This window comes from Carcharhinus amblyrhynchos, unplaced genomic scaffold, assembly GCF_965287045.1.
Source record: "Carcharhinus amblyrhynchos unplaced genomic scaffold, sCarAmb.v2.hapA chromosome_171, whole genome shotgun sequence".
NCBI classification, from domain to species: domain Eukaryota; kingdom Metazoa; phylum Chordata; class Chondrichthyes; order Carcharhiniformes; family Carcharhinidae; genus Carcharhinus; species Carcharhinus amblyrhynchos.
Genome location: NW_027649911.1, coordinates 84,393 through 98,866, shown reverse-complemented (window position 1 = coordinate 98,866; position 14,474 = coordinate 84,393). Strand labels below are relative to the sequence as shown.

Below are 14,474 nucleotides of genomic sequence, written 5' to 3'. Positions count from 1 at the left end.
AAAACTGCCCACAATACTCCAAATGGGGTCCAACCAAAGCTTTATACAGCATTAGAAGTACCTGCTCTTGTATTCTAGCCCTCTCGATATGAATGCTAACACTGCATTTGCCTTCCTAATTCCCGACTGAACTTGCACGTTAACCTTAAGAGAATCTTGAACAATGACTCCCAAGTCCCTTTGTGTTTCTGATTTCCTCAGCATTTCCCCATTTAGAAAATAATCTATGCCCCCATTCCTTCCTTCAATGTGCATAACCTCACACTTTTCCAATGTATTCCATCTGTCACTTCTTTGTCCACTCTCCTAACCTGTCCAAGTCCTTCTGCAGCCCCTCCTGCTTTCTCAATACTACCTGTCCCTCTACATATCTTTGTATTATCTGCAAACTTAGCAACACTGTCTTCAGTTCCTTCCTCCAAATAGAATTTGCCTACATTGCTCCTATTATTACAGTGTATGTCTGGTAGGAGGGAGGGATTGGAATCAATGAGATTGATGGACTCGCTGGTGGCCTTTACCTTTGAGCTCCCCATCAGTAGGGTGAACTTACTTCTGACCACTTTGTATCTCCCTCCCTCCCGTAGATCAGTGGTCGATACTGACGCTGGACACAGACTCAGCCTACTGGCTCCTGAATGTCTCCGATGATGAGAAGACGGTCATGTTTGGGTACATGGGAGAGAATTCCTGGCACAACTCCAAAATGTTCGAGAACATGCACCAGATTCTGTGCGCTCAGAGCTTCACCGCTGGCTGCCACTCCTGGGATGTGAAGACTGGTGGCATTGCCTGGGGGGTGGGTATTGCCTATGGGAGCATAGACCGGGGAGGGCTGGAGTCTTACTTCACCAACAGCACTAAGTCGTGGTGTTTATATTTCTATCGGGGTTCACTGACAGCCTGTCATAAGAACCAGCAGACTTACTTAATGAAGTACCCTGCCATCAGCAGGATGCGCATCCAGTTGGATTATGAGGCCGGGACAGTGTCCTTTTACCAGGTCAGTGAGAATCAGAGACACTTACACACATTTAAAACCACCTTTACTGAAGCAGTGTTTCCAGCGTTCTCCTGTTCGGGCAATTCCTCCATAAAACTGTGTTAGAGTGAGATATTAAATAACGGGCCCCAGTGTTAACTTCAACCCAAACTCACCTGGAGGGAAAGACTTTTCACATCCTCCTGATAATAGTCTCCAGTTAATTCAATATAACCTGTGGGGGTGGGGGGAGGGAGGGAGCACGAATCCAGAATCGTCCCATTGGGGAGCTGATGGGCAAGCTTTATTAAGATAGCCTCCAAAATGATCTCACCAACAGCTTTGATCTTGGAACATTCAAGACACCAATCAAATCTCTATGACTTTCTGTCTGAATGAATTCTTATCAAGTCACATTACGGTGGCTGCAATGATAAAAAAACTGATATTGCTAATAACACCTTTGGAGTCCCAGTGAACTTCACAGGCTAAAATCTGACCCACGTATGGTGCCACAAGGTCAGATGGCCAAAGTGGTGGTTTTAAGGTGCAGCTTACAAGAGGTTTAGGAAGAGAATTCCAGAGCATTAGGGACTTGGCCACTGAAGGCAGGGACACTGTGATGCAGTAATGAAAACCAGGGATGCTCCTGAGTCCAGGATTGCGATTTCTCAGAGGGTTGTGGAGCTGGATTAGCCAAATCTAGAGAATGATCTCCGACTTGCACATGTCAGTGATCAATGTTTGATGAGCAGTTTGACCTCTGAACCACAGATATCCCTAGGGATGGACAGATCTAATGAGATGGGCATGGGACAGATTGCCCACCCTGCCCTCTCCTGCTTCTCCAGTCATCAGCAGGAAGCCAGAAAGTGCAATTCCTGAAGGAAGATTTGAGAGCCAGGAGGTGTATGGGAATGTTTGGGGTCTAGGGGGAGTGGTGCAGACTGTGTCCAATAGGGCCAGGACGATGTGTGCAACAAATGGCAGTGAGCTGGCACCATTTTGTCACAAACGCTTATAAACCTCCAGGAGAGCTTGAAGATCTGGCACTTGGAGATTAGTTGAAGGGTTCCTTTTCAAACGGATTAAAAATCTCAGACTCCCCCCCTCCCCACCTAAATTATACTTCATAATATCAATAACTAGTCCTCACACTGAATGCATTGTCCTGTATAAATTCCACACCATTAAATACCTGCCAACATTCTTACATTCCCAGACTCTCTGACAAGAAAACGTTACTTCATCTCAACCTGGTTCAACTAAGAGCTGTGGGTAAAATAGTTCACACTGGGGTCAGAGGTTATCATTCCTAGTAATATATAAGTTGGGTAGTTGGAAGGGGTTTAAATTCTGGAAGAATCTGTTGTTGATAATGCAGTGATATGTTGATAATAGTTATCTCTAACTTTGATGGAGGAGAAATCTTTAATACCCAGAAGATGTGAAGAACTTGATTCAAGTTGATTTCTTCACCATGTCAGTGTCCTGCCTGGGTGAAGTGAGTTCTTGTTCACCTCCGTCACTGGCCCTGTAACTGATTGTGTGATTAGCAGATTCATCTGCTCGATATTTTTACTGATGGTTTCGTCAAGTAATCTCTGTATTATGTGCTGAAATGTTCTGTAATAGACTTCTGACATCAAGATTTTCTTTAGTAAATAAACTGAGTAATTGAATGCACCAGGACTCTGTGTCTGTACTCACTGCAGAACAGAGATCACTAAAGTTCTTATTCATTGCTTCAGTGGCTAGCACTGCTGCCTCTCAGTGCCAGGGATTCAAATTTGATTCCAGGCTTAGGTAACTGTGTGTGGAGTTTGCATGCTCTCCCCATGTCTGTGTGGGTTTCCTCCAGGTGCTCCAGTTTCCTCCCATTCCAAAGACATGCAGGTTAAGTGGATCGGCTATGCTAAATGTGCAGAGTTATGGGATACAGTGAAGGGAAGGGCCTGACTAAGATACATTTCAGTGCAGACTCAATGAACCAAATGGCCTCTTTCAACTCTGTAGGGATTCCCTGATTAACAGGTGTGAATGGCTGCCTCCTCCTCCATAGGAACATGGAATGTAGAAGAGAATTTTACACTTCTACCAGTTTTTATGTGAAGCAGTTCCCAACTTCCAATATGAGAGAGGTTCATACAATCTATGGTACATCAGCCTTCTTCCAATCATGAGGCAAAGTTTGAGAGCCCCAATGTTCTACTTGGAGACTGGCAATCTTCAGGAACAGACAAAAAAAACTTTCAACTTATCCAGGGACAATAAATTATCCAATCTCTTGTCATGGCACAGGAGGAGGCCATTCAGCCCGTCATATCTACACTGGCTCTCAAAATAAGCAAGTCAGCCGCTACCACTCCCCTACCTTTGCCCCACAATCCTGCACATTCTCTACTTTCAGATAACCCGTCCAATTCCTTTTTCAATGAATCTGCCTCCATCACACATTTAGAGTGTTCCAGACCATAACCACTCGGTGTGAAAAAGCTTTTCCTGATGTCTCTGCTGCTTTTGTTGCCAAATATTTCAATCTGTGCCCTCTGGTTCTCAATCTTTTCATGTCTGGAAAGAGATTCTCCCAAACTGCTGTGAACACCCTTACGATTTTGAACATTATCACATCTATCCTCTGTCTTCTTTACATCAAGGAAAACAAAATTAACTTCTTCAATCCAATTTCATTATAGAGTCATAGAGGTTTACAGCATGGAAACAGGCCCTGCAGCCCAGCTTGTCCATGCCACCCAGTTTTTATCACTAATTGCCCGCATTTGACCCATGTCTGTCTATACCCACAAAACTGTCTAAACGCTTTTTAAAATTGTACCCACTCTATTACTACCTCTGGCACTCATTCCAGACTCTCACCACCCTCTGCATGAAAAAAACTTTTATATCTCTCCCCTTAAACCTATGCCCTTTAGTTTTAGACTCCCCTACCTTTGGGAAAATATGTTAACTATCTACCTTATCTATGCCCCTCATTATTTTATAGATTTCTATAAGATCACCATTCAGCCTTTTACACTCGAGAAAAAAGTCCAAATCTCTATCCAGCCTCTCCTTATAACTCAAACCATTAAGTCCCAGTAGCATCCTAGTAAATCTTTTCTGTACATACTAGTTTAATAATACGCTTTCTATAATAGGGGACTGGATTTAAACACAGTATTCCAAATGTGGCCTTACCAATGTCTAGCACAACTTCAACAAGACATACCAACTCCTGTGTTCAATGTTCTGACCAATTAAACCAAGCGTGCCGAATGCCTTACCATGCTGTCCACCTGTGACTGCACTTTCAAGGAGCTATGAACACGTACGCCTAGATGTCATTGTTCTATAACTCTTCCCAATGCCTTACCATCTTACAATTGATTAAGTCTCACCCTGGTTCAATCTACCAAAATGCATCACCTTGCATTTATCTGAATTAAATTCCAGTGACTGAAGTTCCTCATACCCCATCATTCTTGTGAAATTTTTCTGCACTCTTTCCAACGCCTTCCCATCCTTCCTAAAGTGCGGCACCCACAATGACACCCGTAGACGGCACAGTGGTTAACATTGCTGCCTCAGCAGTATCAATTCCTGGCTTGGCTCACTCTGTGTGTGCAGCTTGTACGTTCTCCCCGTGTCTGTGTGGATTTCCTCAAGTGCTCTGGTTTCCTCCCACAGGCTGTAAGACGTGCTGCTTAGGTGCACTGTCCATGCTAAATTCTCCCTCAGTGCTCGAACAGGTGCTGGAGTGTGGCAGCTGGGGGATTTTCACAGTAACTTCATTCCAGTATTAATATAAGCCTACTTGTGACTAATAAATAAACTAACCTAAACATTAAAAAATACTGATCTATACAAACTCAATATTGCCTCTTTGCTCTTGTGCTCGATAAAGCCTGGGGAATTCCTCTCTACAACTCCCAAACATTAATCAAAATGATTAATTGTGAAACATGTACCCAATGTCCCAGCTACCTTCCCTACATTGTGGTATCAGCATCAGTAAGAAGCTTCTACAACTTCTGCATCGTTTCAGCGAAATCCAAACTCGCCACAAGAACCAGGAATGCTTCCCACCAACAACAAGCTGCTGCTCAAAAATACCTACTGAAACCCGACCTGGTCCTTAGCTTATACACAAGGGCTCAACCTGTGAAGTTAAAAGTCTGTCCAGACAGAAACAATCACGACCCTTCAACTGAATCTCCCTGAAGTTTACACTTGTCCAAAGCAAGCCCTCCAGATCTATAACTGATGTAATGGACTCTGCAATGGAGTCATTCCAGGACCTCTCTAAACCAACACGAGGGGGCAAAGTTATTGAATTGACGGCAAACAGATTAAAAAGCCAATCTCTTCACCTCAACCTGGTGGTCATATCTGTGGTCTTTTTACTATCTCCCATGCTTGCTTCTTGACCACCAGAACAGAACACAGTGCAAACAACCTTTGAACATTTCTGACTCTTGACCTGCATTCCACTCATTCTATTGGTTTTACTAATTGCTGCTCTGCCTTGGCTGAACATCTTTGAACATTGGATCTAAGACTCCTGGGTCTCTCAGCGTCATTTCTGGACTTTCAGAAAGCTTCATAAGAACATAAGAAATAGGAGCAGGAGTAGGCCATCTAGCCCTTCGAGCCTGCCCCGCCATTCAATAAGATCATGGCTGATCTGTTGTGGCTCAGTTCCACTTTCCCGCCCTCTCCCCATAACCCTTAATCCCCTCTCTTATCAAGAACCCATCAACCTGCTTCTTAAAAATATTTAGCGAGGCAGCCTCCACCACTTCAACGGGCAGAGAATTCCAGAGATTCACCACCCTTTGAGTGAAGAAGTTCCTCCTCAACTCCGTTCTAAACCGCCTCCCCTTTATCTTGAGGCTGTGCCCCCTAGTCCTACTGTCTTTTTTGAGCGGGAAGAGTCTCTCCACCTCTATCCTATCCATCCCATTCATCATCTTATACGTCTCAATGAGATCTCCCCTCATTCTTCTAAACTCTAACGAGTACAAGCCTAGTTTATTCAGCCTCTCCTCATATAGAATCATACAATGCAAAAAAGACTCTTCAGCCCCTCAAAATCCCACATGACAGGTTGGTGTGCAAAATTAAAGCATGTGGGATTGGGGTTAGCAGACAGGAAACAAAGAGTGGAAATAAGTGGGGTTTTTTCAAAGTGGCAAGTGGTGACGAGTAGGTTCCACAGATATCAGTGCTTAGGTCTCCCAGGATTTGGAAAAGGGTTCTAAATGTAATAATCCCATGTTTGTTGATGACACAGAACGTTGTGGGAATGAGAGGTGAGGAGGATGTTAAGTTGCTTCAATGTGATTTAGACAAGTTGAATGAGTGGGCAAATACATGGCAGATGCAGTATAATGTCGATAAATGTGAAGTTATCCTCTTCGGAAAGAGGAACAGAATGGCAGAGTATTAGTTAAATGGTGATAGATTCCAGTCTGTAACTCACTCCTGGGTATCCATTATTCTATATATAAACCACCCAAAGCCCTCGATTAGATTCCAGTCTGTAACTCACTCCCGGGTATCTGGTATTCTATATATAAACCACCCCAAACCCCTCGATTAGATTCCAATCTGTAACTCACTCCCGGGTATCCATTATTCTATATATAAACCACCCCGAAATCCTCGATTAGATTCCAGTCTGTAACTCACTCCCGGGTATCTATTATTCTATATATAAACCATCCCAAACCCCTCGATTAGATTCCAATCTGTAACTCACTCCCGGGTATCCATTATTCTATATATAAACCACCCAAACCCCTCGATTAGATTCCAGTCTGTAACTCACTCCCGGGTATCTGTTATTCTATATATAAACCACCCAAACCCCTCGATTAGATTCCAGTCTGTAACTCACTCCCGGGTATCTGTTATTCTATATATAAACCACCCCGAACCCCTCGATTAGATTCCAGTCTGTAACTCACTCCCGGGTATCCGTTATTCTATATATAAACCACCCCGAACCCCTCGATTAGATTCCAGTCTGTAACCCACTCCCGGGTATCCGTTATTCTATATATAAACCACCCAAACCCCTCAATTATTCAATTTTCTCTCATTCTATACTCATATGTACCAGTTTTAAATTATTAGTTCCATTTACGAAGGGTTATTGCTGTGAGATAACCCTTCACCTGTGGAGGGTTACGTGGAGTTAAGGTTGAATGGGAAAATTTTTCCTCAGTTGACTGGTGACCTTGTCTCCCATTCTATGGAAACCTCCTCCCCAGTCATTTACAAGAGAGACAGTAAATTGCTCAGTGCCTGTTAGCAGAGTAATTAAACTGATTAGTGTTCCTACAGAGTGCACCATCACATTATAATCGAGATGTTCAGTTGTAAAAACAGTTGGAGTTGAGGGTTAGCAGAGCAGAAAAACCACAACCAGCCAGTTCACCATTGTGATTTACTGTACAGAATCTGATTAAATTCTTGCATGATCCTGCAATGAGGGGCTTGCTTTCCACGGGAGGGACAGTCACTGGTTTGTGAACGTGCTTTCAATCAGACCTGTATGACCAACATTCACAGCACGGTTCACAGTGCCCGGCTGTACAGAGGACGGGAGGAGGAAGTATAGAGAGGCAACATCAATTTTCTTTCTTGCTTGTTTCCTGCCCTTCGAACAGAGGGTACTTGGCCTCGATATCAGCCCAGGTGAGGGAACCGTTGGCTAGATCTCGCACAACCTGCGGCAGTTCCGAAACCTGCAAAGAAAATGTTAAACAATGAATACCTTTAGAAAATGTCTAAACACTAATGTCCTTTAGGGAAGGAGATCTTACACCTTTAGATGGTATGTTTTGTCTGTATAGTGCGCAAGAAACAGTACTTTTCACTGTATGCTAATACAGGTGACAATAATAAATCAAATCAAAATTGAAGATAAAGGAAATGGAGAGAAATATTGAACGAGAGCTATAATTAGAGCTGACAGCTGATGTAATAGAGACATGTGATGGAATTTTACCACCTCCCCAGCCCTGATTCTGGGGAGGGTGAGGCTCACAGAGGGAAATCTCTGTTGGCCTCGGGCGGGATTGTATGATCTCACCCGAGTGAGGCTATAAATTCCCGAACATGGACTCAAACTCCCGGTCAGGGTTAGAGCCCCAGCACCAGATTCTGATAGTCACTTTTGCAGGGCTTGGGGGGTACGTCTGACAGCCCAGGTCCTGGGAAGCTTAAGCCATAATGAGAGATGTGGGAGGTGCTGAGTGGGTCTGAAACCACCAGAGCTCTTGCTGCTAATCACCAAGCTGCTTAGACAGAGGATCAAACCCACAAACATCCTGGTCCAAAGTGGTTCAGCCACTCACTGGGTAAAGGCAGCTCCTACTCCAAATACAGGATCAGCAGAATACTTCATGCAATGTTCCTCTCTCAGCAATCCGGAGATTGGGGAATGAGTGGGTGTGAAGGGAAGGAAGAGAAAATCCAGCATAAAAACCTCTCCCATCCTCCCTCCCCACCAAAACTCACAACCATCCAGCAGCCAAAAAAACTGGACAATGACAGGAAAGCAACAGGACGATGGGAAACAACGCGGGAAAGATTTCACAGATACCAGGATGGCTAAATTAACTCAGGAGAACTCAGACACCAACAACCCAACTCACCTCCAGGAACATCAGTGGCACAGTGGTTAACACTGCTGCCTCACAGCGCCAGGGACCTGGGTTCAATTCCTGCCTCGGGTCACTGTCTACGTGGAGTTTGCATGTTCTCCCCGTGTTTACACCAGCTGCAGTGGGACTGAGCGGCTGAGAACGATTGTGTGAATGGGACGACGAAGTTTCCCACACCATCATGCGAGGAGTCAGCAAGGAAAGCGTTCCCGCCGGTACTGGTTGCCTGGCAGCTATCTCGCTCTCCACGGAGATTAACTGATCGTAGATGGGACTCCTATCCCTCACTCAGGAAGAAGCCCTGCCTCTCAGTCCTGGCCATTCCAGCAGCGCAGTGACCAGGTTCAAAGTCCCAGAATCCAGGACCAGGTTCAAAGTCCCAGAATCCAGGACCAGGTAAGAACCTGGCTTCCTCCAGGTGCACGGTCTCTTCTCCCAGTCTGAAGATATGTGTTAGGTTGATTGGCCATGTTAAATGTACCCAGTTATGGAATAGGGTAGAGAGGAGGTCCTGAGTAAGATACTCTTTTGGAGAGTCAGTGCAGACTTGATGGGCTGAATGGCCTCCTTCCACACTCAGGGAAGGTGATGTTAAACAGAACAAGCTGCCTAAAATCAGAACTGCTGAGAATCAGGGTGGGTCTTTTATACATTCTGGGGATATGGGCAGCATAGGGATAGTACAGCATTTGTTTCCATCTCTCAGTCCCCATTTCAGAGGGCAGTTGAGAGTCAACCACATTACTGTGGCTCCAGGGTCACATGTAGGCCAAACCAGGTAAGGACAGCAGATTTCTCTCCCCAAATGTCGTCAGTGAACCAGATGGGTTTTTCCGACAATTGGTAAGTTTCACGTTCAAGACTAGCTTTCAATTCCAGATTTATTAATTTAATTTTAATTTCACTTTGGGGGGGTGGGGGTGGGGATATGAACTCACATCCTCAGTGTATTAGCTTGGGTTTCTGGATTACCCATCCCGCGACCTTACCACAATTTCCCCCTCAGCATCAAAACAGAAGCATGTCTACACCAGCTGCAGTGGGACTGAGTGGCTGAGAACGATTGTGTGAATGGGATGACAAAGTTTCCCACACCATCGTGCAAGGAATGCATTCCCACCGGTACTGGCTGCCCGGCAGCTATCGCGCTCTCTACAGAGCACAAACTGATTGTAGACGGGACTCCTATCCCTCACTCAGGAAGAAGCCCTGCCTCTCAGTCCCAGCAGGGCAGTGACCAGGTTCAAAGTCCCAGAATCCAGGACCAGGTAAGTGCAGGGAGAGTCTCCCTGAGGGAAGGGGACAGGAGGGGCAAGTGTGTGAGGGGAGGGAACAGGAGGGGAGGGGACGGGAGGGGAAGGGGCAGGGAGAGGGAAAAGGGTGCAAGGGGAAACGGTCAGGGAGACAGTGGGGGGGGTGAGGGCAGGGGGAAGGTGGAGGCGAGGAAAGGAATGGCTTGTTGATGGAGAGCCCCCCCGCTCACAGAGTACTGAGCAGGGTGACTCGCCAGGCCTCCCAACAGCTCCAGAAATGGAGGTTGGGCTGGAAATGGCTTTTTACTGATTATTAAATACCCACTTCAGGGTCTCAATTGGGCCAAGGGCAAGTGGGTGGGCCTGTGCCTCCTCTGCCACGTTGTAACACTGCAGACCAACAGGAATTTTACAGACACGCACCCCGCTCCACAAAGCCACCTGCAGCAGAGTGTAAAACTCAGCTCCATGATCTTGTGTTTCTGTATGAGGCTGAGGGAGAGGTGAGGCAGCGAGAGGAGTCGATATAAAGATTGATCTGAGAAAGACGCAGCAGAGTAAAGGTGAGCTGGCCACCCACTCACCATGGGGAAATATCCAGTTTACGTACTTGCTACACTATGTATTACACTTTTATCACCATTACAACTGCTGATTCTGACAATATTGACTGCCTCAGTTTATAGGAAACTAGACCAGAGCGTAGTTTCCAATCTTTAATAATGCCCAGCTAAGGCAATGATACATATCTGAGTGAGAAAGGAACAGAGAGCAGGGTCATAGAACATAGAAAAACTACAGCACAAACAGGCCCTTCGGCCCACAAGTTACGCTGATCATATCCCTACCTACCAGGCCTATCTATAACCCTCAATCCCATTAAATCCCATGTACTCATCCAGAAGTCTCTTAAAGAACATTCGTCATTAAAGAACAAATAAACAAGAACAAGTATAGAAAATGTGCAGATGCTGGTGTTGGACTGGGGTAAACACAGTAAGAAGTCTCACAACACCAGGTTAAAGTCCAACAGGTTTATTTGGAATCACGAGCTTTCGAAGTGCTGCAAAATCCTCAGGTTTCTCTCATCCGATGAAGGAGCAGCGCTCCGAAAGCTCATGATTCAAATAAACCTGTTGGACTTTAACCTGATGTTGTGAGACTTCTTACTGTGCAGAGTATCACAGAGTTTTACCACACAGAAAGAGGCCCTTCAGCCCATGCTGCCTACGCCAGCCACTGAACACCTATCTTTCCACTCCTACTTTTCAGCACTTGGTCTGTTGTTTTGCATGCTGAGGCATTTCTAGTGCTCATCTAAACGCTTAAATGTTGCGAGGATGGATGAATTAGTGAGAGGCAACATGGTTTTGTGAAGGGGAGGTCATGTCTCACGAACTTGATTGAGGGAATGACGAAGATGGTTGATGAGGGTAGGGCAGTGGATGTTGTCTACATGGACTCAGTAAAGCCTTTGACAAGGCCCGCCATGGCAGACTGGTGCAGAAGGTGAAGTCGCATGGAATCAAAGGTGAGCTGGCAAGGTGGATACAAGACTGGCTCAAAGACAGAGGGTAGCAGTGGAAGGGTGTGTTTCTGAATGGAGGGTGTTCCTCAGGGATCAGTGCTGGGATCTTTGCCATTTGTAATATATATAAAAATGATTTGGAAGAAAATGTAACTGGTTTGATTAGTAAATTTGTGGACAACAAAGATTGGTGGATTTGTGGTTGCAATGAGGACCATCAGAGGATACAGAAGGACATAGATCAGTTGGAGACTTGGGAGAGAGAGAGATGGTAGATGGAGTTTAATCCGGACAAATGTGAAGTAATTCATTTTGGAATGTCTAATACAGATAGGAAATATACAGTAAATGGCAGAACCCTTAAGTGTATTGATTGGCAAAGGGATCTAGGTGTACAGGTACACAGGTCACTGAAAGTGGCAATGTAGGTGGAGAAGGTAGTCAAGAAGGCATACAGGACATTGAGTTTAAAAATTGGCAAGTCATGTTGCAGCTTTATAGGACCTTAGTTAGTCCACACTTGGAATACAGTGTTCAATTCTGGTCGCCATGCTACCAGAAGGACGTGGAGGCTTTGGAGAAGGTACAGAAAAGATTTACCAGGATGTTGCCTGGTATGGAGGGCATTAGCTCTGAGGAGAGGTTGGAGAAACTTGGTTTGTTCTCACTGGAATGACGGAGATTGAGGGGTGACCTGACAGAAGTCTACAAGATTATGAGAGGCATGGACAGAGTGGATAGTCAGAAGCTTTTTCCCAGGGTGGAAGAGTCAATTACTAGGGGGCACAGGGTTAAGGTGCGAGGGGCAAGATTTAAGGGAGAAGTACAAGGTAGATTTTTTACACAGAGTCATGGATGCCTGGTACTCGTGGCTGGGGGAGGAGTGGAAGCAGATACGGTACTGACTTTTAAGGGGTGTCTTGACAAGCACATGAATAGGATGGGAATAGAGAGATATGGTCCCCGGAAGGGTAGGGGGTTTTAGTTCAGTCAGGCAGCATGGTCAATGCAGGTTTGGAGGGCTGAAGGGTCTATTCCTGTGCTGTAATTTTCTTTCTTTTTTTGTTCCCACCTCTACCACCCTCTCAGGCAGCGAGTTCCAGATTCCCACCAGCCTCTGAGTTAAGAAACTTTTCCTCAAATCCCCTGCCCCTTCGCCTATATCTATTCCCCCTGATTATTAACCCCTCCACTAAGGGGAGGATGTTTTCCTACCCACTCTATCTGTGTCCCTCATTATCTTGTAGAGCTTGTGTAGTCACCAGTAATGAGCAAGCCGTCTCCTCCTCAGCAAAGCTGCTTCCCAGGCTCTGCAGTCAGAGTTTCCTGATATCTGGACATCCTGGCTGTTTTATTAAAGTAGGTGTACGCCCAGCAATGGAGGGAGGGAACGTGATCAGAGAACCTGCTCTTTGAACCTACCTCAGCACGGATCTGCCTCATCGAGTCACGGTCCCTCAGTGTGGCTGTGTGAGGCACTTTGTTCACCGTGTCAAAGTCGATGGTTATGCCAAAAGCCACACCGATCTCATCTGTCCTGGCGTACCGCCTACCAATGGAGCCAGAGGAATCATCCACTTTGTGGGAAACGCCATACTTGGTGAGTGCTTCAGCTGCAGAGAGGACAGGCAGTGTCATCAGGGAGGGTAACAGACAGACAACAAACACAACAGGTCCCCACCGTCTCCCCCTCGGGGACCGTCCCCACGATCTTCTTGGGAAAGATCCCCGTGGTCTCCCCCTCAGGAAAGACCTCCGTGATAACCTCCCTCGGGAACTGATAGCTGCCAGCACCCTTTTTTTTTAAAGTAATAAAGGTTCATATGTATTGTAGTAACAACAGAAATCTTGGGATCCAGAGTGAGGTCTACCATCACATGAAAAATTGGAGGACGGTCCCCTCAAGCCCACTTCACCACTCAACAAGATTATTGCTGATCTGATGGTGACCTCAACTCCACTCTCCTATCTGTCTCTCCCATAACCCTGGGCTCCTTGGTCAATTAAGACTCTGACTGACTCAGCCTTAAATATACTCAGTGTCCCAGCCTCCATTGCTCTCCGGGGAAGAGAAATCCAAACACTAAATCACCCAGAGAGACACGGAACTCCTCCTCTTCAAACAGAGGACGTCTTATTGTGAAACTGTGCCCCTCCAGTTCTGGATTCCCCAATCAGCTTCCATCCTGTCCACTCTCTACAGAATCTTGGATGTCTCAATAAGATCCTCTCTCATTCTTCTAAATGCCAGAGAGCAAAGGCTTGACCTCTCCCCAGAAGACAATCCCTTTCATCCCAGGAATCAGCCTAGTGAACCTTCTCTGAACTGTTTCCAATGCAGATAGATCCTCGTTAAATGAAACGACCAAAGGAGTACACAGAGAACAGGGATCGATCGACTGACATCTGTTCCCATCACTTAACAGGTCCAATGTTTACAATGACTTCAGTCAACATGACAGACACAAAAAAAAATCAGCCAATGATCAAACTGATTCAAATCTAGTCACTCACTAGTTTATCTCAGTGAGCTTTTGAATCATCAGCTACTCACCGAGCTCCTTCACAAACGGAGCAAACTCCTGGTTCTGACTGAGGGGCAGAACTGAACATTTATAGGGAGCCACTGTCGCCGGAAAGCTGAAGTACTGTTTGGGAGGAACAGAAGAGATGTGAAGACAGGGACGGGAATCGGAATTCAGTGGCATCCTGTGATACTTCAGCAACCCCACATTGCCATCACATTTCTCCGTCACAGATTCCCCTCCCAATCCCTCTATTTTTTGGTTAAAATACTACATATGTGAAATGTCAGAGTTAATATTTACACATTGTAGTACGGATATCAAAGCATAGGGTCATGCAGCTTAGAAGGAAACCATTCTGTCCATCATATCCTTGCTGGCTCTTCGAAACAACTATCCAGTTAAGCCCACTCCCTGCTTTATCCTTGCAGTTTATTCACTTCAACTGGTCATATTTCCTTTTGAAAGTTATTATTGAATCTGTCTCCACTGTCCTTTCTGGCACTGCATCTT

The 14,474-nt window shown here is 45.6% G+C and overlaps 2 protein-coding genes across 2 annotated transcripts in view; one reads left to right on the top strand and one right to left on the bottom strand.

Annotated features, from left to right (window-relative positions):
- Positions 1-1,108, top strand: part of LOC145338782 (E3 ubiquitin-protein ligase TRIM7-like) — a 30,954-nt gene extending 29,846 nt beyond the window's left edge. The window contains exon 6 of the mRNA XM_080183174.1: positions 588-1,108. Coding sequence (XP_080039300.1) covers positions 588-1,108 — 521 coding nt within the window. The remainder of the gene's footprint in view (positions 1-587) is intronic.
- Positions 1,109-7,419: 6,311 nt separating this feature from the next.
- Positions 7,420-14,474, bottom strand: part of LOC145338779 (glycine--tRNA ligase-like) — a 37,554-nt gene continuing 30,499 nt past the window's right edge. Inside the window, exons 15-17 of the mRNA XM_080183172.1 lie at positions 13,991-14,084; positions 12,859-13,049; positions 7,420-7,734 (exon numbers count right to left, since the gene is read on the bottom strand). Of these exons, the coding sequence (XP_080039298.1) occupies positions 7,618-7,734; positions 12,859-13,049; positions 13,991-14,084 (402 nt within the window). The 3' untranslated portion in view covers positions 7,420-7,617. The remainder of the gene's footprint in view (positions 7,735-12,858; positions 13,050-13,990; positions 14,085-14,474) is intronic.